Source organism: Toxotes jaculatrix, chromosome 9 (assembly GCF_017976425.1).
Source record: "Toxotes jaculatrix isolate fToxJac2 chromosome 9, fToxJac2.pri, whole genome shotgun sequence".
NCBI classification, from domain to species: domain Eukaryota; kingdom Metazoa; phylum Chordata; class Actinopteri; family Toxotidae; genus Toxotes; species Toxotes jaculatrix.
The window spans coordinates 21,579,329-21,605,785 of NC_054402.1; the positions used below are offsets into that span (position 1 = coordinate 21,579,329).

General features: G+C 40.5%; 1 protein-coding gene across 1 annotated transcript; it reads left to right on the forward strand.

The window, feature by feature from the left end:
- The first annotated feature begins 22,739 nt into the window (after nt 1-22,739).
- Nucleotides 22,740-26,097, forward strand: dmac2 (distal membrane arm assembly component 2). The gene is made up of 6 exons (XM_041046574.1): nt 22,740-22,772; nt 23,337-23,527; nt 23,946-24,026; nt 24,787-24,926; nt 25,022-25,184; nt 25,292-26,097. The coding sequence occupies exons 1-6, from the start codon at nt 22,755-22,757 to the stop codon at nt 25,464-25,466; spliced, it is 768 nt and encodes a 255-aa protein (XP_040902508.1). The 5' UTR covers nt 22,740-22,754; the 3' UTR covers nt 25,467-26,097.
- Nucleotides 26,098-26,457: the final 360 nt, after the last annotated feature.

Genomic DNA, 26,457 nt, shown 5'->3' on the forward strand with positions numbered 1-26,457 from the left:
TGTGTAATTGAATGAGAATATAGATAAGATTTAAAGCTCCTTTTATCCAGATGTTCAGCTTCAATTTTCATTTTGTTCTGAAGTGAAATGCTCCCTCCTCCTGCCACAGCCCCGTCTGATATTGGCGCTGTTGTCCTGCACGCTAGATTATTGTAACCGTTTCAGGGTTCAGGAAAGGCCCTCTCAGCCTCACTAATCTGTCATGATATCAGTCGTGATTACTTCATCTAATTATGCTGAGTGGCAGATCCAGGCAGAGTGGAATTTAAACCACCATCCGGATTTGACCAAATTGCTCCCGTGCATCTCTCTCTCACCAGCACTGACAGTGGGGCTGTGGATGTGAGTGATGGTAAATTCAGTAAATTCCAAATTGTTCATTTATAGAGTTTGAATTGGAACGAAAAAGGGATCATGATGGATATACCTCTGGTACACTTCTTACCTTTCCACTTCTCCTCCAAGACTAGCAGCTCATGAGCTTAGACCAGATCATCCTTTATGTCATGACGTATATCTCTAAACAGTATGAGAAGCTGGTTGCTGCTGAGAGAGAGGGATGAGACCTGAACGGTGGCGTGTTTGGGGAGCCGGGGAGCAATGTCAAGTTTAGCCAATATTTGGCATCCTATAGCGGTGATCAATATGTAAAGGATCAGAAAGGGAAAGCAGTTGGCAACCTTAGCCCTAGGAACTTCTACAGTTATCTTTGACATCTGTACAGATGTAAAAACATGCTCTGAAAACAGGAACGACGAACTATACATTTACACACGCTCACGCTTTGTAACCATCTGAAAATCTGTCGTGTCGGACCGCAGATTTTATGGTGTACCTGACGGACCTCCTTTGAAGGTTCACTGTATATTTCTGACTGGTGTACTGTATGTAAAGACTGAATTAAACCTTGAATGTTACATCAAGCCTGAACTGGCATTGTGCCTGCTGATTTATAACCTGTAAGCTTGTGTGTTCATGCATCTGTGTGTGTGAGTGTGTTGTTTCCTCCTGTACAATGCAATGTGTGTGTGTGTGTGTAGAGAAAACGTGAGTGGGTGGATATTTGAACCACGTGGGAGTGATGGGATTTAGGAAATAAAATAGCATTCTGTGGTGTGAAGGAAACCAAACAAAGGTGGCTACAACTCAGATTGATACAGATCTATATATAGCAGACTGAAAACAATATTTGCAGAGAGCTGTGTGCAGCCCAGCTGGTTGGTGTAATGACTTGTCTGAACTCAATAGGTGACACTGAAACCTTTCAGCAGGATTAAAACCTTTAGACCATGGCACTGATGAAAGAAGAGGAAGCGTGTGTGCATGCTTGTGTGTGTGTGTATGTGTGTGAATGTGTGTGCGTGCCCAGTCATATTTCCTCTTAAACCCCCCACTCACATTGAGTGCACAGTCTATGCATATGCAGCAGTGTGTCTGAGCTAACAAAATACAGTATGTACATGTATGCATCATATTGCTAAACCTCTCTGTGTAATGGTCTGTGTATGTTGTCTATGTGTGCCCTCATGCATGTGTGTGTGTCCAACCCCCACCCACCTTCCTCAGCAAGGTCACATGGTGGCTGTGCTGGACTGGGATTGAAGGCTTGTTGCCACAGTGATAAGCCAGTCGGTAATATCTCTAAGCATAGCCAGGATTAATCTGCCGACAGATGGCTGGCTTTTCAGCGTCACTTCCTGAAACACACACACACACACACACACACACACACACACACACACACACATAAAGACATACATACATTGGAATTATACACCATCATCATCATCATTGTCATTGTTCTCTTATCCTTTAACATTACCATCACCTTCACTTCCACTGGCATGCAATCACACACACACACACACACACACAAAGAACATCTCATAGTCCATCACCATCACCTATAGTATCATCATTACTCGAGCTGCCTTCATGCTCACCACCATTACGCCTTACCATCATCCTCATCCTCACAGCCACCTCTCTCTCATCATCATCATCATCATCATATCCATTACCTCCACTATCATCTGAGACACCAAATGGTCATTACCTAAAACCATGTTTGTCCCGTAGGGATCAATACAGTGCTGCAGCTGTTAAATCACCCTGCGAGCCTCTGCTCCCTCATTCATCAGCACAGCCTCATGATTATAGAAGCAGGACCTTTGTTCACAGTTCAGGAGGTTTGTGTCTGCTCATCCATCCATTCAAAGAGTTCTCAGTTTACTTCCTTGAGAACTTCCATAAACTTAGAGGTGAGAGCACAACAGACGATTGCAACAAGCATCGCCAGGACTGTACATCAGAGACGTCCATGAGTTACAATGGCTAAACTGCCGTCTTTGGTTTAAGTGCAGCTTTGGGCCAAATAATAAATAATTATTATTGTTGTAACAGAATTACTGGTATTGCTGCTGTTGTTGCTTGATAATAATCATGTCATGAAACCTTTGTCTCCAGCATCTCTCATGCAGCACTTCTTTCTTCTTCTTTTGTGTGCGAATGAAAACATTGTCAGTTGAGCATGAAATGACAAACTGACAACCGTGCAAACTCCACCTGTTAATGAAGACCATGGGATTCTACTGAACGCTCTGGAAAAAGCTGGTAAATAGAACTTGATGCACGATGGCTTGCCATTTTTTTCAGTATTTATTTAAAGATCACCTCCGGAGCACACATAAAAAATGCAAATATTGTTAATTTTTGCATATTCATCCAGTTCATTTCAACACAGAGAGGACAATTAAAGAGGACAATTAAAACCACATGTTCCAGATCTCATCATTCCAATTCAGGTCATTTTAATAGAACTGCAGGAATCAGTGTATTCACTCAACTAAATTCATCCAGTGCTTGTGTGGAGTTCAGCTGTGATGAATTGTGACACTCAAATGCACACCATTGACCAACTGCAAACTGTGTTAGCTGTGTTGTACTATCCAATTTCGCATAATCCTGCGCTGCCAAATATGAAGCAACACCAACGGACCTTTCCTCTTCCAATGCATTTTGCATTATGAGCAAAACCTGCTGCAATCAATAGCATGCAGTGCATACTATTACTTTGCGAGGACACATGAATAAAATCCCTGTACCACTTTCAGTAATTGGGCACTGAGACAAGAATCCTTGTATTGAGAGTTTGGAAAATTGATAATTATTCTACGATTTCTTCATTAGTATTCAAGTGTATACTTGGCAAAACAGTTAAACGGCATCAGATACATTGGAACTGAGACCATTGTTGATTATACTTGGCTAATGATGAGATGAAGTGTGTCGCAGTGTTTACAGTGACCTCAAAAAGAGGCACCAGAGGCAGAGAGACAAAGAGCTGAGAGAGGCAACTGAAGGGAGATGGAGTCAAATTAGCAGCCAGCCAACAGCTGAATCATTATGACTGAAATGTTTAGAAGCCAGTTCCTGCACACCTACTTAACTCCAATAAATGTTTTTTGTCACTGTGCTTTTTATTTGAATGAACATGTTAAAATGCTGCTGTACATGATGTGACCGGGCTGTGGGCAAAGTAAGGAGGCAGGAAAGTCATTACCATAAACACGAACCCATATGTGACACTGATAAAAACTGCACGAGAAGTGAGGAAGGAGATGATGAGAATCGAGGAGTAAATAAAGACTGGGGGAAAGAGGAGGAGTGGTGGAGAGTTGGTTTGATGCTGAGCAGAAAGGAAGCAAGGGAGGAGAGAAAGGAGGAGGAGGAAGCAAGCAGAGGAACCATGCTGTTAATGGTAGAAACAGAAGGGCAAATGAGAGTAGAGGAGAAGGCTTGGAGAATGAGAGACAAGAATGGCCTCCAGCAATGTTTAGCAGGGTGGGAGAGGATAGAAGAGAAATGCAAAGACCAAGGATAAAGCCTGGAGGCAAGGGAAAGGAAAGGAGGCGAGAGAGATGCACAGTGCCAAGGAGGAAGGAAAGAAGGAGAGGGCAGCAGAAGATGAATGGAAAAATGAGGAGAGCTGGAAGACAGAAGAAATTAAAAAGTAAGAAAGAGGATGAGGAAGAAAAAAGAGGGTGATGGAGAGAGAAATAGAGAGGTTTAAGAGGGATGCTGCAGTGGCAGAGCTGGAGTAAGAGAACATGGGAACATGCTGGCTGTTCTGCCTGGCTGCCTCTGCTCTGTCTTCAGGGAGAGCAGCTGAGGAGGAGGAGAGGAAGGGGATGAGGAAGAGGGGGAGGAGGAGGAGGAGGAGGAGGAGGATGGGGGTTGCTTTAGGATTGAATACAGAGCAGATATGGAAAGAGGAAGCAGTTAGGGACGGAGAGGGAGAAATTGGAGGGGTCAAAGGGGAGAGGAAGAGGGAGTGAGAGGCGAAGAAATGCTTCATTGAGGATGATGAACTGGCTGTCAAGTTGTTAAAACAAAAGTGGCCTTCTGAGGGAGAGCAGAGAGAGACAAATGGACAAAGACTGGAGGGGGGGGAAATGCACTTTCATAGTGCAACCAAAATGGAAAGAAAGATAGAACAATAACAAGAAGTGGAAAAATGGGATAAAGGAAAAGAAAAAGGGACCAGAGATACAGGGAGCATTTAGATTAAGAGTGAAGTGTAAGACAACAAAAAGACAACGTAAGAAGGACAGTAAGTCACGAGAGGAGAGGAAAAGAGAGAGAGAGGGAGGAGAAGAGGATGAAAAAATAAGGGGAAGAGAGAGAATCGTGTCAGAGTGATTGTGAGACGGCAAGGCAGTAGCTTTGGGCAGGGTGAGAGGAAGTGATGCGTACGCTAACAGGAAGAAGCAGATCTCGGCGGCACGCGCCAATCAAACACCAGTCTTCCCAAGCACCCTCCTTGACCGCTAGCGCAAACATACATACATTACCAGCATGTGCACACACACACACACACACACACACACACACATTATGAAGCATTAAGGAGGATCCCTGAACCACATCTTCACTTGTGCTTGCTTGTACACTCTAGAACAGACATCTAATACACACGCAAATTAGATGGTTGGCAGAACATTACATGAAGTCTCTCTCTCTCTCTCTCACACACACACACACACACACACACACACACACACACACACACACACACACACACACACACACACACACACCAACACGCAGACAGGTCAGTTGGCAGGCCTTCAGTGGCATGACACTGTGTCAAAGTGGTGTCTGGCTTGCTCTTCAAGCACCACTGAACCACAGTCTCTGTCACTTCACAGTCACACACAACTTACATAACAAACACTGATCAGCCACAAGATTAAAACCAGTTGCCATGATATCGAGGCCATAAATACTTAATAAATATATAATAAATATAAAATCTTGAGCAGTTGCATCTAAACAAGCAAGTGGCTACTTGTGAGAAAGGTAGCATGTAAAGGCAGATTTTTATTCTGAGGGTTTGATAACTAGGAATAGACACAAGTGAATATTGAACTAACATTCAACAGGTGACCACCAAGTGAACTCCAAAGGTCTTCTCGCCATGTTGCTCTGTTTCTGTCAGATAGGTAGGAAGGCAGCTGTTTGCTTACAGATTAGTCATAACAACTTGATAAGCTTGTGCTTCCTCTTGTACTTCAGAAACACAGTGTCTGAAAAGTAAATGAACATGAATACCTCAGCTCAACTCCACCATTTTTGGTAATTAAATTCAAATTTAATGCTAATTTGATGAATACATTGGTATAATCAGTTGCTCTCGTGCTCCGACTGAATTCAAAATCAAAGCAGAATACAATTCTTTCTTTTCATGATGACGCTGATGCAGGACTAAACCATTGTGTTTCAGCCTTATGCAACATTAATGTTAGTACCGTCCAGTACTTTTGAGTGATATGAATCATTATACACTGATTGACTCAAGGCATAAATTATGAGCTGTCTGTGACTTCAGTCTAAAAACTAACCAACTGTATCATCACTGCTTCCACCCAGAATCTTTTTTTTTTTGTTTTTACTGCCGTTCAAACATGTTTCAGCTCAGTGGTTGTAAATGTAGGTACAGTTACCTGTCATTCATTCATTGAGTCAGCGAAAGAAAGAAAGAAAGTCAAGACTTGCTGATAACAGCACAGATGAGGAGAACCCAGGCACCGCAGGCACAAAGGCAGGCTGATGTAGAGGAGTTGCTTTTAATAAAAGATGTCAGGCCTACAGGCAGAGAGCACGCAGGCAAGCAGGCTGACAGACAGGTACAGACAACCGGACTCCAAAACACAGGTAGCAGATATACAGGGAAAAAACTGGGAATATAGACAGAAGATCTGACAAGCAACAAAGCAAATGATCCCTTATATATGGTGCAAGGCTGATTATAGAATGAAGTGGGGAGAGGTCAGGTGTGTGCAGGGGCAGGGTGGTAAGGTGAATGGGAACAGGAAGGAAAGAGGACATTAGGTGGGTGGAAGGAGACTAGAAGGTCTTGGGGAAAACTTGGTCTTGGGGGAACAGAGGAACAGATCGTGACAAAGAAAGAAAGACAGACACCACAGCATCTGAAAGGTTTAATCTCTCCACTGTGATATCATGCACAGGAAAACATGATTTATTACATACAGAGGATTTGATGGCAAAGGATTTGTTGGAGACCAAAGAATGAACTTCAGTTTTGCCAAAGGTTTTGGCAAAACTGAATAGTTTGTGGTGAAACGAGGAGAAATTCCACTTCCACAAACAGTCGTAAAGATCAGCAGCAATACACAACCTGTTCAACATGAAACAGGAACCTAAATATAAACAGAACAGTGTACCAGGTCCCGTGGCACTTTTTAAACAATGTACAAGCACCCAGAGATACTGTATCTTCTGCTCTCACATGGAAGTCTCGTGACTGTAATATTCAATATTTTCAGTCATGTATATTGTCTTATATTTTTAATGTGTAGATGGACCTTAAAAGTATGTCACAGCATTTACATTGTATATGAAAGTCTGCATTTTGCTTGCGTACCTTATTAAATCCTCTTATGTGACCTTCATGGTGTTATATAGACTTCAAATGGCAGGTTGTGATGCAATGCACAAATATGGCATATTCAACCTGACATGCCCTTTAAAGCAGCCTGATTTTAAATGTCTCCAGCAGGCACTTACAGTACATACTGTTTAAGTCATGAATGTGAACGAATTCCTTGGATTTATGGTACTTTTTTCCGGTCTTATTTAGAGAATATACACTGTACTGCTTTTGAATAATAGATAGTTTTTGATAATTATGATTGTGCAACTGATGGGAACAAAGTTTTTTGTTTTTGTTGCCGAGTCGATGTCCTTAAACTACTCCATCCTTAAAAGTATCTGTATAAATTATTGATCATCTCAGAGGGAGTCTGTCTATTGTTTTGGCTGTGATGTCACTGCAACTCAGATTTTACATGGTACCATTTCCCCCCTTTGGCGGCTTATACTGTGCACAATGGGCTTCATTGATAAAATGTTCTATTTTGTGCTTACTGTCTAAATCAGTCCCAAGGTTATGATTTAATTAAAAGAAACTCTTAACGTGATGGCAATTTAAAGCACAGAGCAAAGTTGAATTACAACTATGACTGTCAAATTAACAAAAGGCCTTTTAATAGACTTTTGATGTGCTTTAATCACTTTTCTTCCCACACTGTTTCCAGAGGAGCCTTTGTGTTTCCAAAGATCTCACACGCTTTAATACTGTTTTTCTATGTTTAGGATCAATCAGGTTTTTTTTGTTTTGTTTTTTTCAAAAGCTAAAAATAAATTCTGGCAATGTGCGCTTGATATTTTAATACCTTTTTTTTGTCATCACAGTTGTTGAAATGATTGCACGCTGAAATCCAGGATAAAGTCAAAGAGCATGTTTTATAAATGAGGTCCCAGTGTTTCCTTACATAATGCCCAGGAACAGAGGGACAGTGGACATTAAACAGGAGCTCTTTACAGGGCCGCTGGACTGTGTCCGCTAAGTGCTTTCAGAGAGACAGCGGCAGGGTGACTTACACTAACAACCACACATATGCAAGCGCACACAGACATATATATCTGTACACGAGTACACGTGCATGCACCCATTCCTGTCCCCTTTGAACTTACCATCCTATGCCCCCACCCCACCCCCTTTCTCCTCCTCCACACATACACAAACCAGAGATCTCCACCATCCATCTACACGGCACACTCTCCTTATATAATCCTCACCACTAGAGATCATTACAGAGGCTTTAAATCTCCAATCCTTCACTTTAACAGCATCTCGAGCCCCTGCCACTTTGTTTAGGGTAAGCTGAGGGATGTGGAGCAGGCAAAAAATCTTGGATGCTGGTACTAGGGACCATGCCAGGAAAGTTGTTCTCATGACTTTACTCACGCAGTGCAGTTTCTCACATTACAACCCTGAGAAGCAACAAAGAGACGGAAACCTGAAGGTTAATCCCTCACCACTGGACTTTGTAATTACAACATCCCATCAGACAAATCAGAGTGAGGTTATTTATGTGGCATTTTGTTCCTTCATTAGTCTGGCTAGCTGACAGGAAACAAGGGTCAGAGAAATAAGCAGTGGCGGAAGAAGAATTAATTTACTTTGCCAAAGCAGACAAACCAACATGACAATGCAAAATAAATGTATTACCTTTTTGAACAGAGGTATTTTGTGCAAAATGCATCAAAAGTAAATATGCAAATTGTGAAAAAAAACATCCTCTGCAACTAAAATATTATTACACATGATGTTAGATTATTAATACTGACCCATCAATGTGTACTCCTTAACCTAGGAGTGAGGCCCATCCTCACAATGGTCATGATGAATTCTGGGGGTTTTGAGATTATTAATAGGCGGGGGGGGGGGGGGGGGGGGGGGGGGGGGGGGTTTGGGTTTTCTGGTGCTATCCAATATTTGCTTTTTTGAAAAATATTGGATACTTTGATCAAATGAAACTATCCATGAAGTTTAGAAGGGAAATGTCCCTCTTGTGGAATTTCCAACAACTCATAGACATCTGAAACGTGTCAAGGGACCCAAACTACATTTCAAAAGCCAAAAGGGTAGACAACCACAGGCTTAGTACACAGCAATGTATTGTGTTTGACAGTATGAACTTGTTCTTATCTGTGTTAGGTTTTTCCTCAAAAGATCAAAGGGACAAAATGCTTCAACTACAGAGCAGTAATGTTTGATGTGTCACCTGAACTTTCCTGTTTAATGGATCAGTCACAAATTATCTCAGTTTTTAAAGGAAGGATTTGATGCTTTGATACTTTCCTCCCACCACAACGTAATTGGCAAAACTGTTCAGTGGTATATAGTTTCTCGCAATATAGAACTATCCCTTTAGCATTCATAAGAAAATGGCAGTGATGTGTAATCATATATTTAGCTGCTACATAGCTGATGATGCTGCTGATGTAACATCATCAGAGTTTGCAGGACAAGTTGACATGAAATCCATCTTCTGTTGAATCATGCACGGTGTGGAAGGACATACGTGATTCATTCAAATATTTTTGTTCCACCAAAGTGGTTGGTAACGATTTTTATATTTGCCGCCTGAACAAAACGTTTTATCCTGAAAATTTCAATGTGTATAGACTTTAGCCGTCACTTCCCGTCTCTGTGATTTCACAGCTACTCTGTCGTCATCATCAGTTTGTCATTTGACTTTGGATGTAGCCATAAGCCAAAGCACCATCAATAATTTGTTCCCTCTAGGGTAATGGAAGTAAGACCGGATAGACAGACAGATGGTCAGATGAGTCAGCTGCCTCTTCAACAGGAAAAAGCTGAATGTCAGGAAGAACTGGGAGAACTATTAATAAGATCTGTGAGGGGTTTGACCTGAACTCTGAGGTGAAGGTGAAATGAGTCCATACACACATATTGTACATTCATCCATATTCATTTCCAAATGTTTGTCAAGCCTGAGGACAAAGCCAGAGTCACGTGAATAAAACAAAACTGTAAATACATTATATTATATTAAATCTGCGTAACATATAAATATTTATCAGATAATATAATGTGTAACAGAAATAAATGACTGCCTTTCATGCTGCAGTCTGTTCCAGCATATGTTGGCCTTCCAGCCAGTTTTGAATCACTAACACACTGTAGGCCATTAGCAAGGACAGTACAGCACCACAGTCTAACTCTAGTAGCAGTCACTGGTGTACACCTTCAGCCTGTGTCTGCTTGTGCAGCAGATGGTGTGTGTGTGTGTGCGTGGGAGGGTAAAGGGCTGGAGGTGCACGGGTTTATATGCATGGATGCATATACAAGCATGTGCTGTCATGTGTCTGTCTGAGTATATGTGCTACTATTGGCACATGATTATTCCTACTCCATAGCCTTGTTTAGTTTTGCATTCATAACATTGTTTTATCATGAATATTTTACACATTTACATTTCATTTCAACTTCAAATTTCCCCTTATCATGTATTATTAACAGAAGCGAAGCTTGTAGGATTCAGCTGGGTTCATTCTGAAGTTACTGTGTTCTGAGTCCGCTCTTGTTTCACACAGAAAGATATACAAATAGATGAGAGAAAGTGAATCCTCTGTGGGATGATAGGGTAACCCTCAGGGGACAAGTACTTCCAGCGATACAAGCACCTGAGTAGCCATGCTCAGTCAGAGCTCTTATATATAGATATACAAATTAGCATCATTACTTTTGTTGGTGATAAAATTCAAAGCAAAGAGGAATATCTACTCTGGGTCATGTCCTTGGCAGCATTTTGGAACAAAATTCTTCTCAAAAAACCTTCTATAAAGAAAGACACTCCTACAGCCTCCCATCGAGATGGCGACACTAACAGCTAATGATAACAGTAGCTTGAGGTTGATCAAAGCTCTTGTGGTAATAACGTCAAATATCGCCTCTATGATGGACGAAAAGTTATAAAAGACAGTACATGATGCGGCGATATCTAAGTTTAAGACAAGCCACTGATGGAGTTAGCGAGGCAGAGCAGAGCAGAGAATCCTAGCAGTGATTCGATGTTTGGTTCTTGTGTATTGTTTGGATCGTTAAAAAGCATATAAGAAATATAGTTTTAAAAAAAATGAAGAAGAAGACGATGAATAGGGGACAAAGGCGGGAATGAACCAGTAAAAACTTATTCTGAAACACTGGTGGAAACAGGAAAACAGAGTGAGACTAACACTTCACTGCCCCTTGTATAATGTAGTTATATATCCAATTAAATCCAACCATTAAGACATGACCTATACATGTATGTCCTTACAACCAATTTCAGCCAGTGAATGGTCTCAGAAAAATAGGCTTTGAGAAAAAGCAGTTTCCTCTACTGTGTGAATTTGCATTAAGTCAAAATGAGAGGCAGGAATGATCAGATTTACCCTTCACTGGAAGGATGAGCCTTAGAGAGAAGGGGTCAAGAAAGAAGAGATGGAAGAGATGAGTGAGGTGAAGTGAGAGTCTATTATGCTTTCTATTATGTGATGCTCATTATGTTGAAATGTTCTTTTTTGTCAGCATTTATCAGAAGAAGAGTATTCACAGGATAAAGGATAAAAATAAAGCTTATTTTATCTGCCCAAACAACCACCGGCAATGTTTGCTCCACCCTGCAGCATGGACCAGACAGCATGGCAGAAATGGATGATAAAGAGGAAGTGGGAAAGACAGTGCAATCATGAAATCCAAAAAATGGATGGACTTTGACCTTCAGCTGGACAGCTGTAGGGTAAACTTGGTTTTTGGCTTTTTCAGCATGATGTGACCCTCAGTTTACATTACCTTGGGAAAATGTATTGTTTGATATAGTGATTCACAGAGTATGGTAGGAATTCTTGGTATTTTGTTTTGTTATGCTTAAATTACTTGTTGTTTCAACAAATTCTTAATATTTATACCCAAAATTCAACAGCAGAGCTGAGGTGAATGTACTTCACCTATGAAAAAACAAATAACACCTGTGAGCTTCACAAGGTCTTTATTTATTTATATTTTCTTTTCTTTAATCATTTTGGTCCAATTGGTGTATTTATATTCACAAGCTGTTGTTTGTTGTTTGATGCGTATTTCCTATAGCTCGTTCAACAAAGTTTATTGAAAAAAAAAAACAAAACTTTCTTCAGAAGGTCAGTGATCCCAGTAGGAATCACTTATATTTTCAGAAATGCATTTTGCTTATAATATACAATGCATAAATATGGTAACATTTTTTTAATTTTGAAGGTTTGTTGAAAGCAGGAATAGGAATAGAGGAGGAAAGACAGGACAGTAAGGACAGATGGAGGTGACAGAAGATCACGAGGTCCAGTAGATGAAGATGAGAAAGATGAGTAGAAAGGCTGATAGCTGCAATATGTGCTTCCTCCGTTCTGCTGTCCGACTCCTGGCCAGTGCTCGCATGACATGAAAATCATGGCTGAGCACGTATTGGTTATGAGCCTCGTTAATTAGCTTTCAACCTCTGTGCTTCACCATGATGAAGTAGTCTCTGATGGCACGCATGGTTGGAGCATGCAAGGGGTGGGATGAGAGAGAGGGAGAGAGAGAGAGAGAGAGAGAGAGAGAGAGAGAGAGAGAGAGAGAGAGAGAGAGAGAGAGAAAGAGAGATGCACACAAGGGAAAAGAGGAAAAGAGAAGCTCATGAGTAATTTTGCGAGCACAAGCCTTTTTTGTGTGTGCTATTACTTAAACTAAAACTCCTGAATTTCTTATGAGCCTGACTTCAGTGATACAAGAGGAGGGTGAAGCAGATGAGTAAGGTTGAGCTGCGTAGATGGATGGGTGCATGGTTGGGTGAAGGGTGAAAGAGGAAATTGAAGAGACATTATGGGCATGTCAGAGGGAATAAATGAGCAGAAGGAAGAGGAGGAAAGTACAATGATAAAACTGCAAGGCAGGGGTGTGAAGGGCAGAGATAGATGGATGGATAACAGCGTTGGGGAAATGAGTGCCGTAGATGAGGACCGACTTTGTTTACGCTACTATCTGTTTGCATCAGGCCAATCATAACCTACGACCATCATAATGAGTAATGTTGTGATGCAGAGTTGTTTTTCATGCCAGTGGATGAGGTACACACAGTGCCATCTAAAAACATTAATTTGATGTATTATGTTTTGTGTGGAGTTCAGCCAGTAGTCACAAGAATAATCAGTGAATCATCAAATGACATATAACACTTCTTGAAGAGTAAAAATAACAAATCCATCTCTCCCTGGCTAATATTTTCCCTTCCTCCTCACTCTTTGTCTCTCTGCATTAAGAGAAGACCTTCTCATGATTACGATTCCTGTAAATACCCCACAGTGCTGATGTGTGGATTTTCTCAAAGCATTGATTGATTCTCTTCACTGATTTAGCAGCTTTTATGACCGAAGATCAAACTCAGAACGTAAATGAACAAGAAATCATAGGACTGTGAATGGGTGTTCGCAAAGATACAGTACAGTATGTAAAACTGGTCTATATAATTAGAACACTAGCTAGCCTCTGTGTTCATTTTAGACTGACTGAAAATGAGTTGCACCAACACCCACATCCTCTTTTCACCAGGGTGGAGACGCCTTAGCTTTCTGTAAATGTTGATACCTCTGACTCAGGATGACGTGAACCAGATGCTTGCAGTAATAGTTAATGTAACGTGACACAAAAGTGTTGTGAGGTTGAATACACAAATTAACTATTTGTTGCTAAATAGTGATATTTGTTTTTCAAGGGACTCGTCACAGAGCTGTCTCTGCATCGCACAGCTGCAGAGCTGCTAATAAGCTCTATCACTTAAATGCTTTGATTTATGCAAAGTATTATGCATTGTCAGTGCTTGGTAATTGGCACATTTACCGTAAGTCAGACTTACCAGTCATTAATTTCATGAGCTGCAGCTGCATTCGCTCTTCTGTGACACTGTGAAAAGGGTCTGTTAGTACGGAGGAGCAGAAGTGCACTGACAAATCAAGTCAATGTTATTTATAAAGGCAGAAATCACAAGTTTGTCTCAGAGGGCTTTTAATGATGTCACTTCCAGTCAGTGAGAAAAGATCTCACTGCTTTTTACAGTCTGTTTGGGGGAATTTTCTAGGGAGCTGATGCTACAGTCACATCATGAAGGATGGAAGGTAGTGAGGGGAAACTGTCACAGCTCCAGCATCCTCTCCATCAGACAGATACAGATGGTGACTGCCAGACTAACAAATTTAAATGAACAGTTACTGCGCTATGGTTGGCCATGTGATGGTAAAAAAAAAAAAAAAAAAAAGGTACATCATCAGGGTTTAAATACCTTAAATGATAGACTTTTTGTGGTTCATGTCCGATGTCATGTTATGTACATGTAATATGCAATATGTCTTATAAAACCATCCTATGGAGAAAACTAGGGTCTAAAAAGCCTCACAATTAATCTTTTATGTTATTATATGCAACATGTGTTTGGTTAAAATAACCGCAGAGATTTGGGGTTACTATAAGTTCAACCTGTAAAAACACATGCACGTGCTTACTGAAGAAGAACTGCTTTATTTGATTTTTTTTTTGGTGACAGCAGGATAATCTTCATCAAATTTCTCCGACTTGTGTAAACAGGACGGCAGAATCAATCAGTATTTTAGACGGGGGTTTGGCTCAGCTTCGTCAGACCTCTCACTGTGAGTCTGTCTGTGACAGGAGGTTGACTAATCAGCTTATCACCTGGAAGAGCAAAGGGTCCCCGATTCAGGGGAGGGGTGGGGGGGCTACAGGAGGACGCAGAAAGATTGCTGGTAGGTTTGAAGGTTTTAATGTGAAATGAAACACCAACAACAGGGTTTAAAAACTATTGACATGAGTGTTACACAATCACTACACATAGAATGTTGTAACGACAGGTTAATTTGATAAAATATCACATTAAAAGATCATTAATTTACATAACAAGTAAAATGCAAGTGTGAATATTTTGGATGCATCTGAAGTCACACCTGAGAAAACTGCAGTGCACAGTGAAACCCAGTCGTAGCAATGAAAGGCATTTATCAGCTATATTACAAGGGGAAAACCCACTTTGGGGTGAGATGGGCTGCTTAGAGAGGTTATTTAATCATAGTTTGAAAAGAAGCATATATTGCTCGGTTGACAAGTAGACCAGAGTCCATTATAGGCTTAATGAAGCTATAGTGGAGTGGAAAGACAGGGCCATGATTGATGACACCAAGAAAGAACAGGCAGAATTTGAACATGTTATTAGTTATTCATGATTCACTGCTCGATCTTGGAGTCATTTTGAATCTTGTCTCCTCTTTCTCTATTGCCCTCTTTTTCTTTTGTCCTTCTTTTCTGACATGTATTTATATGTGTGTGCGTGTGCATTTGAGCTGTGCGTGCTTACTACGCTTCACAGGCACAAGCCCATATTCTGCTGACAAAGACAGAAAGAAGAAGAGATTAGGGCAGAACGTGAATGGAAATGATAAAGCATGAGCTAAATTTATTCATTAAAAAACAACCTGACTTGCACGTGCTGTTATGGAAGGAGACTGTAGATGAGAGGTGAGGGAGGAGAAGATGGCTTTGGGTGTGAAGCAGAAGAAGAGCAAAGGAAGATGGGAAGTTAATGAAGATGTGGAAAGGGAAAGAAAATGGGAGAAAAAAAAAAGACCTTGCATCTAAGGTTGTGACAAGATATAAAATGACTGAAATGTATAATGTATTAAGCCTAATTTAGCAAAATCTATTTATAGCCGTAATGTAAAACACATTAATTCCTGACAGCAGTGAATGAATGTATCATACAAAGCACTGCATTAATATAATGATTTATACATATGTTCAAATTTACCCTCTAAGGCCTACAACTTCAGCAATCTCGCATAAATACAGGCTTTTTATTTGTTTCCAATAAAGTGAAATGACTCATCAAAACAACCCACAACACATGCAGTGGACAATCTATACATATATTCAGTGTGTCATTGTTGGATGCAAGTAGTCACTCAGACATCACAGAGAGAGCGGGCAAGTCAAGCAGAAGTTTTGAGGTTAGCATCAGTTTACAACTTAGATCTAATGTATCATAGCTCATGTAGCTGCTGTGCAGAAAAAGGCCCTTTATTCCTTTTGCATTATTCATCTACTGCTATGTAGCTGACACTTTGAAAACCCTTTCCAGCCTAATGGGAATACTCATACAGTATGTACAGTCACTATGTTACAAAGAGAGACGAGAGATAGAGAGAAAGATTTAGAAAGATCTTTTTTTTTTTTAACATGAAATGAGGTGCAGCATTTCCACATTAATTCAACATATTACATACACAGAGAGTAGATGTAGTGAGTGTAGATGAGTGCGTGTGCATCAGCAAGTTCAAAGGATGTGGAGCAGCAGGCTGCAACTTTTATTTCTGGTGTGAAGTCTCAGAGGAAAATCCAGCCTTGCTTTGTTTTTTCTTAACAGTCCACATCCAACCACAGCTGCTCATTCAGGGTCATCCACATGGGAGAGTGCTGATCTCCAAACAGCAGCAATTGATGGTGTTTGCGTTTCTCTCTGCGTGAGCACGGGCCAGATTTTGAGTCTGTACAGTACTCAGTGTGTGTTCAATACCACATAAAGATCTGAGTGAACAGCAGTGATTTTGGGGGTATCAGCGTTTTCCAGTCAACACAGTCTCTATCCTGTGACATGCTCCGCTCAGCTTATGCTATTTTTGGCTGATGTGCTATTCTGAGTGATACCTCCCTGCAAGATAATGGTGCTGTATAATTGTGCGGCACGTATGACGATGGGTTGGGTTGGCGTGCTGTTCGTCACCATGGTAATTAATTCTGTCACTGGAAATTAGAAGAGATGTGTGGAAAGGAGCGATAACAAGATGAGGATTATGTACTCTTGTGCAGACACACATACACCCACGGTACACAAAGGTGTTTAAATGATGAGCAAACGTACAAAAGATAAGGGGACACACATCACATTAACAGTGCAGCGCTGGTATGCAAACTTAATTACAGAAGACGTGTGTGTGTGTGTGTGTGTGTGTGTGTGTGTGTGTGTGTGTGTGTGTGTGTGTGTGTGTGTGTGTGTGTGTGTGTGTGTGTGTGTGTGTGTGTGTGTGTGAGTGTAGTGTTTCATCCATGACAACACTATTAATCCTGTTAAATCACAGAAATTTGATATCATGTTTTTTAATACATGAAAGAGCAAGCAGGTATACACAATGTTTGCACAAACATGAAGTCAGCTAACTGTAAGTAAGCTGTACGTGAATTTAAAGCACTGATTCAGTCATTCGTTGGTTAGCTCACTGTACCCTTTGTGCCCTCCATTCACCCTCCCAGAGATTGTCCTGCAATGTGAGCATTAAGCATCTGGACCAGTACAACTGCTCACTAATGGCTTTCCTGCCAAGACTGTAGAGATTTACAGACTCCGCTGGCCTTATGGGAGGTTCTCAAAACAAAACAACCCTGACAGCCGCTAACAGTCTTGAGACTGCTGCAGTGGTTTCTGTATGTGTGTATCTGTCTCTTTACTACATCTCTGCTGGTAACAGGGGGAAAAGGTGGGGGCAGAGACAAAGAACAAGAGAGACAATCAATGGCTAATGGCTTTCCCACAGGGCCATCACTAACTGCAACTCACTGTAAAAAGTGGGGATCCACAGAGGAGCAGCTATTAGGAAACCTCAGACCTTCATCTACTAACAAGGCTTTGGAAGCAGCTCTGAATCGTTTAAGAGAAACAGAAGTCATAGTGATGAGCATCTGACAAGAGCAGACTAAAATTATCTTCCACTCAGCATGGTCTAATGCTGCCAGTATGCCTTTGCTGTGAACTCAGTGACAGTCTGCCATGGAATAAAGCATGCTTTTCTCCTGAGGCAGGAAAACCATTGTGCAATTGTGTAAAAAAAAAAAGTGTATAGTGAGTGATGCTAATCACAATTACATAAAACTGAAAGCAGCGTTTTTAAATGGTTTGTTTTGTCCAGTCCAGTCAAGATATTAAATGTATTTTAAATTTTCTTAATAAAGTGACAATCACTCAATTAATACAATAATAAAAGCATTTTTCTGTCTTCAGTTATCTTTTTGTGTTTCCATTGTGTTTGTGTTTTTATGTTTCATCAAACTCAGTTTGGGAGCTTTTTGGATGTGGGTGTATCCCTTACCCTTCATAGCTCTTCAAAAATATCATTTAACCCTCTTCTCTCAATCCTGTGGGCAAGGCTCAAGGTGTGTGCAGACATGTTTGGTCATGTTGGTCACTGTTTCATTACATGGACGATGAATCCAGAGTTTAAACCACTGCATGTACTCGATCACTACTAAACCAAACCTTCGTGTTTGCCTCATCATCCCTCTTTTCTCCACCAATCCTCTGCAAACACACAGGAAACGCAAAAGCCATGATTTCACTTGCTAATTGTTTGTAACAGCAGGTGTGAGCTGTCTGTCACACCACACTGCCTGTGAGCGCGGGAGCTCAGGGAGGTCTATGCATGTGTGAGCAGGGCGCGTGTCGGTATGCTTGTTTTTCAATGACACGTCTGTCAGATGAGCGGCGCTTCAAGCTGTCTTCTCTCCTTGTGGTATTAAACAGAAAATCCAGAGAAAGCTTGGGGGGGAAATTGAATAAACAAGCAATGTTGGCTTGGAGATCTAAAACACACGTGAACACCTGACGGACGCTGTGGGCTACCAATCTGAGACAAGTCATTCAGTCAGCACATGATATTTTTGCACCAGTCAAAATAACCTGAAATAATCAGTTTTCTGTGAAATAATTTCAGCAGTGATGTGTTTGTTGTTTTCCCCATGAGCTCCACAGACACCATTTCTATCCCCTGACCTCCCTGTGGAGGAGATAAAATTTATTCCAGTTTATACTGGAATGAGATTTGCAACATTAATGTCAAGTATTATACCATAGTTTTCTTATCAATACACCAACTCTTCCAATTTGCAGCTTTTCTTCTCAAAATGTGCATAAAAACAGTGAGAGTGAGTTTAGAGTGAAAAATATAGAGTAAATCAAAGTCATGAAAGATTTTGTGTTTTTGTTTGTGTACTCTAGATGTGAGGTTTTAAATATATATTTACATGCATAAACAATGTGTTTTTTAAAGGCAGAGTGTAGCAAAATATAAAAAAATAAAAATTCTCAAAAATTCAGTTACAGTGAGGAAAATATCAGGACTGTGAATAGCAGATATTTGAGAATGGTTGGTGAAAATGTTGTGTAAACATGATCTGTAGAGTCAGTGGACCACAGTGATGGATGTGATGTCCCTCACCGGGGCAGGGTCAGAAAGGTTGACCGCTGGTCTGGTGTGTTGCCACCACACTCACAATTATACTCCAAGTCACTGGTCTCCTGCTGGGACAACATGCTGTCAGTTGTGTGCTGTGCAACAGCTGTGATTTGCTGATTTTTGTTTGTTCCACCAGGTATCATCTCCGTCAGTGTTGATGTGAATGATTGAGAAAACAAGGTTCTTACCATCTGGTATTTCTGAAGCATCTGCTGTACTGAACCTCCAGGAACCAGGCCCAGAAAGAGGCTGGTGAACTCATTCTCTCTGATGTACCGAACGCAATGCCTGCACATTAAAGGGACTTCAGTGATGTGACAAAGCTGCTATAGCAACTCATGGACAGGTGGGAAATTAGATCAAGAGGGACTACAACACAAAAAAAACAATTAAAGACTCAATTCACAAAACCTGATGTTCACAGTGAGGTCTGTGAATTCAGTAACATCAATCTGTTTTAATTTTTCATTTTTTGAGCAGAATCAATGGAATTCCATTTACCTTCATTATATTGAGATAGTGACGGATGTTTCAGATGTGAAAATATCAAGATCTAATCACACAAAAATGATTTGCATGGCTCAGAACCTGCAGGGATAAAGGAGACAATGTGTTTTTTTTCCCTGCTTTTAGTGAACCGAGTCTTTAAAGATAAGCGAAATGCATCAGGTTAAGAAAAAGAATGCCTTCCAACACATGTTGTGTGTTTTTCAGTGTGGCTTTATCTTTTGCATGTCCTACTGTTCTACTTTTTCCCCACAAAGGCTGCAATTTCCTGCACTGGTGGATGCAAACCCTTTATGTGAGCCAGGAGGCTTGTTACATACTCATGAACGTCCTGAACATACAGACACACACACACACACACACACAGATTTGATCTGAAGGACAGGCAAGAAACAAACATGTCTTTCAGTTCCTCATTCAGTCACCTCTCACTGCCTGTCCTTTGAGCCTCTCCATCTCCCTCAGTCCCCTTCACATCCACCTAAGTCTGTACCTCACTGTCTGCTCCATGATCTCACTCCTCACTCTCTCCCACTTACTACACACAGGGGTGTAGCAGTGAGAGGTGGATCCTCAAAAAACCTGGAAATTTCTTGGAAACATAAAGTTTATTTTGCATTATTTTAATGGGCCACTTTCAAATTGCTAATGAAATTACTAGTATTATGAATGAGGGGAGGCAGCTGTTGGCAAAATTGTCAACACAATTGTGTCAACACAATTCCCAAGCAGTGTTTCAGAATGGTTTAATATTGGTTTGTATGATCCTACTGAGGATATCAGACAATCTGAGCTCATAAAGTTAACTGCAATAGTTTACAATGAGATTTGCAACACTAACATCAAGTAGATTGTTTTATTGCAAATTACAAATATTATACAATTTAGTTTTTCTCAAGTGACAACATCTGAAACACAATCCGTTTACTGTGGTGTTTCGATCTGTTTTACTGTTGTGTTTTACAAAAACACAAAAAATGCAATTAAACCTTCAACAGGATCAGAAAAAAATATAATAACTTTGTCATTATTTAATATCACACCCTGTATTAACTCGTCAGTCATTTTGAAGGTGCGATTCTAATCCTGTACTGTCAGTTTTAATACTGATGTTACCCTTTATCTTTATATTTGGATTGTGACTTTAAAGTTTAATTTAATCATGCTACAACTATGTTGTACCACACAGCGCTAGCAGATAATGCACCTTAATTTTGCAAAATGATTCCAGTAATTTTGTATTTTGTCTCATGTCCCAGGTCTGATAAAAACTGTGACACTCTGTAATGCTCTAAAACCTCATATTGAAAGCTTTACACAGTAATTACAGTGTGATTTGAAAATAACACTTCATTACTGATTACCTTAATAACCACTACAGACTCGATTCAAGCGCGACACTGGGTATGTTTCAGTCTTGTTACCTTGCTCTGACTGACAGGCATCATGTTGGACCTGTGTCACTTGTGTGATGAACAAACTTCATGTAAACTGTCTTTTACGTGACTGTTAGCTGATGTTACCTCAGTAAAAGTCTGTAGGCTATCATTGTCAGTAAAATGTTATTTAACTATAAAAGTAAAAGTAGGCAATGTGTAGGCATCATTTAAATATTTTATTCAGCTGCATAGAACTATTTTTACTCATTTTATATACTGCAAGGTGTTTTGTGTAAATGCTAATAGTTTGTCTGTAGTTTATTTATTTTTATCTATATTAATTTACTCATGAAATACAAATCAAAAATCCTTATAACTCAAATGTCCTCACAACAACAGTAATCTGTTAAAAATGTCGTCTTCGTGTGAGCATACACACATGCACACACACTATTACTGGTAACGATCCTTTGCGGCACTACTAATGCAGGCTGTATCCTCAAAGGTCGGAAATATCACACCAACAATTACATCAGTTCCACAAAACACCCAGTTAATCACCACAATTAAAGCACAAATCAGCCAAATCACGACCTTACGAGAGACACTGGATTCTTTCATTGGCTATCTTAAATTCACATCACATGAATTAAAACAAAGAAGGAGCATTTACAAGTCTTCTTTGCTGAAAGTAGCCGTTGAACACAATAGAAATCACTCAGCCTATACAGATATGATATGCATCAGTGTTGGAAAAAAAGAGCTACAGGTCAGTGTGGTAGAAATACATGTTTTTCTGTATGGTCCAGTCATTATTTCATCTGCCAGCGTTGTTGATATATATATATATATATTATTGAATTAAATTTAACTTTGAACATAACATGAATATTACAACAGCAAACAGGCTAATGGGTTTATTCATGTGTGAAGCACAGACGTAGTCACTTGTAAATGAGAATATTATAGATATGGACAGACCCAGCAAGAGCACTGGTTGAGCTATCCCATGTTCTAACATGTAGTCTCTCTACTCTTCCATCTGTTGACACTTTCCTAGGAGCAGCCAGTAGGAACGTTGTTAATATGCTGAGCATCCCCCACATCCATGTGATGCTGAATCAGGCTGGTGTGTGATGGTGTATCTGAGAAGAGTGACAAGAGAGAATTAAAGAGCTTCACTGGATCTTTCAGCTGAGTATCTGACAGATAATTCAAGAGTCTTTATTGTCATTATGCGAGCATAACGAAATTTTGCAGAGAATCCCGGCTTAAAGGCACACATATAAATAACACAAATACTTAAAAAAGAACACTTATGAAAATATGAACACAAAGTAAATACTCCTCACATGTGCTTGCCATTAAAGGTGGAGGGGTCTTACTGAGGCTGCTTTTTTACGGGCCCAGATTTCTGTGCTACAGAAGTGGTTTGAGGGAACACTTGCCCGTTTTGTCTTCGTGCTTATGTCTCCTTAATGTGTGTCTCAGCCGGGTCAGTTTAGACTCACCTGGTCAATATAAGAGACGCGCATTGGGCGTCACCCTGCGGTGAACAGGAGGAACAACAACAGACTGAAAACGCGGAGCTGCAACGTTTGTCCCTCACGACTTCCTGTAGCAGGAACAGCTATCATGTCGGCCTGCTTGGTGGTAAGTTACCCTTCAAATTTCGACTAATTGCAACACTTAGCAGACTGATTAAATACTGATACTGCATGAAAATTTGACTTGCTCTTTAAATAGCAGGCTACGGGCTGTTACTGGGATGTTAGCCTGATAGCGTGTGCTGTCGTTAGTGTTTTGCTAAATGACTGACTCAGCGTGCTGAATGTAGCTGGTTAGCTAAAATATGAACAACTGTATAACGGTATATTAGTCGTCCCAGTAAAAAGGCCTTTGGGATTTTCATCACGTTTTAGTGTGGCATAAATATATACATGACCTAAGATACCGTTTAGCTCCTCTTTCAGGCCTTTTAACAACAGTATAACATTAGAGTCACTCTTTAAGCTTTAAGGTTTGACTAAATGTCTTTATTCCTCTGCCTGTGAGAAGGGCAGACCAGAGGGTTCAGACAAAAAAAAAAAAACGCTGTTTACATCAGCGCACGAATATTGTTTTACAGACATCTCGTGTCTTTTGTTTCCCATATTCTTTATTTAGACTTCATTTGACAGCAGGGACTGTTTCCTGTCTGTGTCTATGTCTGTTCAGTCTCTAAACAGATACTGCCAGCGGTCAGTCCGCCTCCTTGTTGCTGGGCGACCGTGCAGCTCCAGCTCGGTGTCTCCACGTCCTCTGCACAGGAGACTCCTCCTCTCCCTCACCCAGCGGTATTATGATGTAGAGATGCTCCTGAGCTGGTGGTCTCGGCTGAGCAGGAGGAGGACTGAGAAGAAGAACGCGTAAGAAATATTTTGATTGTCTTCAACCAATAGATGCAGCCACGCCAGAGCTGCTGCTGCTGGTAACTGCTGCTCATTAGACTCCAAATGAAACAGAGGGTTAATGAAATGAATAGCTGATCTTCTCAGGTGTGACTGACTGAGTCACTGAATTAAAAATCAGCATCCTAAAAGCAAAAGTCACCACCACTGAGTGCACCACAAACATGTTCATGTCAATTTTTATTTTAAGCTTTGAGCGTGTCTGTAGCAAATAAAATTATGGAATGGATTAGTATTGGTTATTGTGATATGCATACAGTTCTTTAGGCTTAGTGCTCTGAAACATGACAAGGTGCTTAAAGCCCATTCCAGATGCACCTTGTCAGGTTACCATAACTATTTTAACATCATTTACTTTTCCTTATTGTCCTCACAGTTACTACAGCTACACTCAGAGGTTTCATGGGCCCTACATAGCAGCAGCGTATTTTATCTTGAGTCTAAAGGGAGGATTTAGGTAAGTACCTTTCCTCTACATTGTTTGTACATACATGTGTACCCACACAGTAGATTGAGATTTTTTCTGTATTGGATTTTTTAATTACTCTTCATATCAGTGTACAGACTGCACTTAATAGGAAGTTATGTGACCACACAACTTATTTTATAACTTAATTATAAATTATCATGAGTAAGACGTCTACTGCTGTCTGAACCAGTTGTTTATAGGCTTAAAATTGTGTTTTCCTGTCTGAACAAAGTTCATGTAAGTTGACTGTGATCAAGCATTTTAGTCATGTTGGACTGCAAGTGATGCTTATTTTCATGATGATTGCGTATTAATTTCCTATTGAAAGAGTAATTAATTAATCAATAAATGTTTTTTTTTACATTTATGATATGTTGAAACCAGACTGGTGTTACATGAGCAAACTCACACAGGACTTCAATCAACCAAACTAAGACTCAGAGAGTCTGTGTAGCTGTTTAGTGTCATGCTTCCTTTGAACCAATCCTTTTCTTCTTTCTAACTTTTGGGAACTCAAGCCCCAGCAGAGGGAATGAGCGTATACCATCAGCTGCTCTTCTGACTTTTCATATTTGCATTTGACTTCAAATGACTTCAAATGCTCTTAACATAACCATTAGTTTTTTCCCTGGCAGTTATGAGTTTAACATAACATAAATTATTGAAATGCCGCCTTAGTGTTATAGTCATATCCTAAATGTGCTGCTGTGGTTCAGTTTTCATGTGATCGTCTGCGCCGTGTCCTCAGGTACGTTGGTCAGTCGGACTGGTTTCGTGCTGACCAGAGGGGCAAGTTCAGCTGGGGCTTCTTGAATCACAAAGACACACTCCTAGAGGAAGTAGACATGAGCTACACTGTCGTCAACTTCACAGGACTGGGGAACCTGGGTACTGAGCTCCAACTTGTTCAGTTTTTTTCTCCTCCTTTCTAAATCTCATTTCTTCTGCTGCAAGCTCATTTTCTCTTTCTTATCTTCCCTCAGAGGGGCAGCACTCTTTGAGGACTCTGTCATTACAAGGATGTCCTGAAGTGGACGATTGGTTCCTGGCCAGGCTCCATATGTTCCAGGACTCTCTGGAGGAACTGGACATCTCTCACTGTCCACGCATCACCACAGGGGGCCTGGCTGCTCTGAGGAATCTCAAGTAATTATCCACACATTCATGACATAGTCAAGTTATTGTTAACAAGAAAAACACCTCTGGTTTTGTTAAATAACTCCTTTTTGTGGTGTACTGTGTGTGTTCTGCAGGGGACTGCGGCGTCTGGACATATCGTCCCTCCCCAGGATTTCGAATCCAGGATTAGTCATCATCCTGCTGGAGGAAATGTTACCACAGTGCCAAATCACCGCTACTGGCTACGACTACAGCCTAAATCAGGAGGAGGGAGAGGAGAAGACAGAGCACATGCAAGGGCAGAGGTAGTGAATGGACAGGGACATGAATCAGAGGAATCAGGTGATACAGTCCAGAAAGAGAAGGAGTCCTCTGAAATAGCTGTGCCATCAGTTCACTGTAGTTTAGTAGAGAAGATGCCAGTGGGGCAAAGAGAGGCGGAGAACAGCTGACATAAAGAGAGGAGAGTTGATAAGTCTGACTTTTGCAGAAATACAGCAGTTAAGGCTTATTTTCAGTATTGCACCAAGCCAGTTTAGGTCGGTTACATTAAATAGGTTGAATTAAACAACTGACTTCAGACGTAAACAGTGGGATCAACCAGGTGTGGCCTCAGATTTGATTGAACAGTGACAACATAAAATTAGATATAAAAATGTGGAAAAGAAAAATTCAACATTTGTGGAACAAGAAAGGACTACCTCAAGTCTGTTGGATTATTTGTGTCCCAGGAATATTTTAGAAGTTAAGTGTTTTGTTTTCCCCAAGAATCAAGTTGTTGTCGAGTGTGCATATTTATGATGTACATCTAAATTTATTTAACATCATTTCTCTGTCACAAGCCAGTTGCACTTTGACTGCAAATGTGGTAATGATTTTATTTGTTGTTGGAATGTAGATATGATTGTAAATGTAAAAATAAAGATTCTAATGTTCACTATTATTATTGTTGTAAACTGCCTGTGATTCCATTTTGCAGGAGACAACAAAACAGACCATGTGGCCACACATCATAGTGGGACTGTGCGTATTTATAATCTTCACTGTCCAAGCTTGTGTGAGGAAACTAAAGCCCATAATCCATTGGGAGCCTTGTGCCTGCAGCAGTATTGGACCCCACAGTGGGCCGATGAAGACACCATTTGGACTGGGAGAGGACAGTGAATGAGGAGGAAGAAGTAACTGGTAGCTTTGTACGTAAAGATACAGTATATCCACACTGATTTTAATGGACAGGTTTAAAACGAATAGATCTCCTTTAACGAGCAACTTATACATTTAAGCGCATGTTGAGTGGCTT

What these genes read in the sequence shown, in the direction of transcription:
- dmac2 (XM_041046574.1), top strand. An exon ending in AGGACTGAGAAGAAGAACGC is followed by an intron (nt 23,528 to 23,945) that starts GTAAGAAATATT and finishes TTGTCCTCACAG; the next exon opens with TTACTACAGCTACACTCAGA. An exon ending in GCTGCTCTGAGGAATCTCAA is followed by an intron (nt 25,185 to 25,291) that starts GTAATTATCCAC and finishes TGTGTTCTGCAG; the next exon opens with GGGACTGCGGCGTCTGGACA.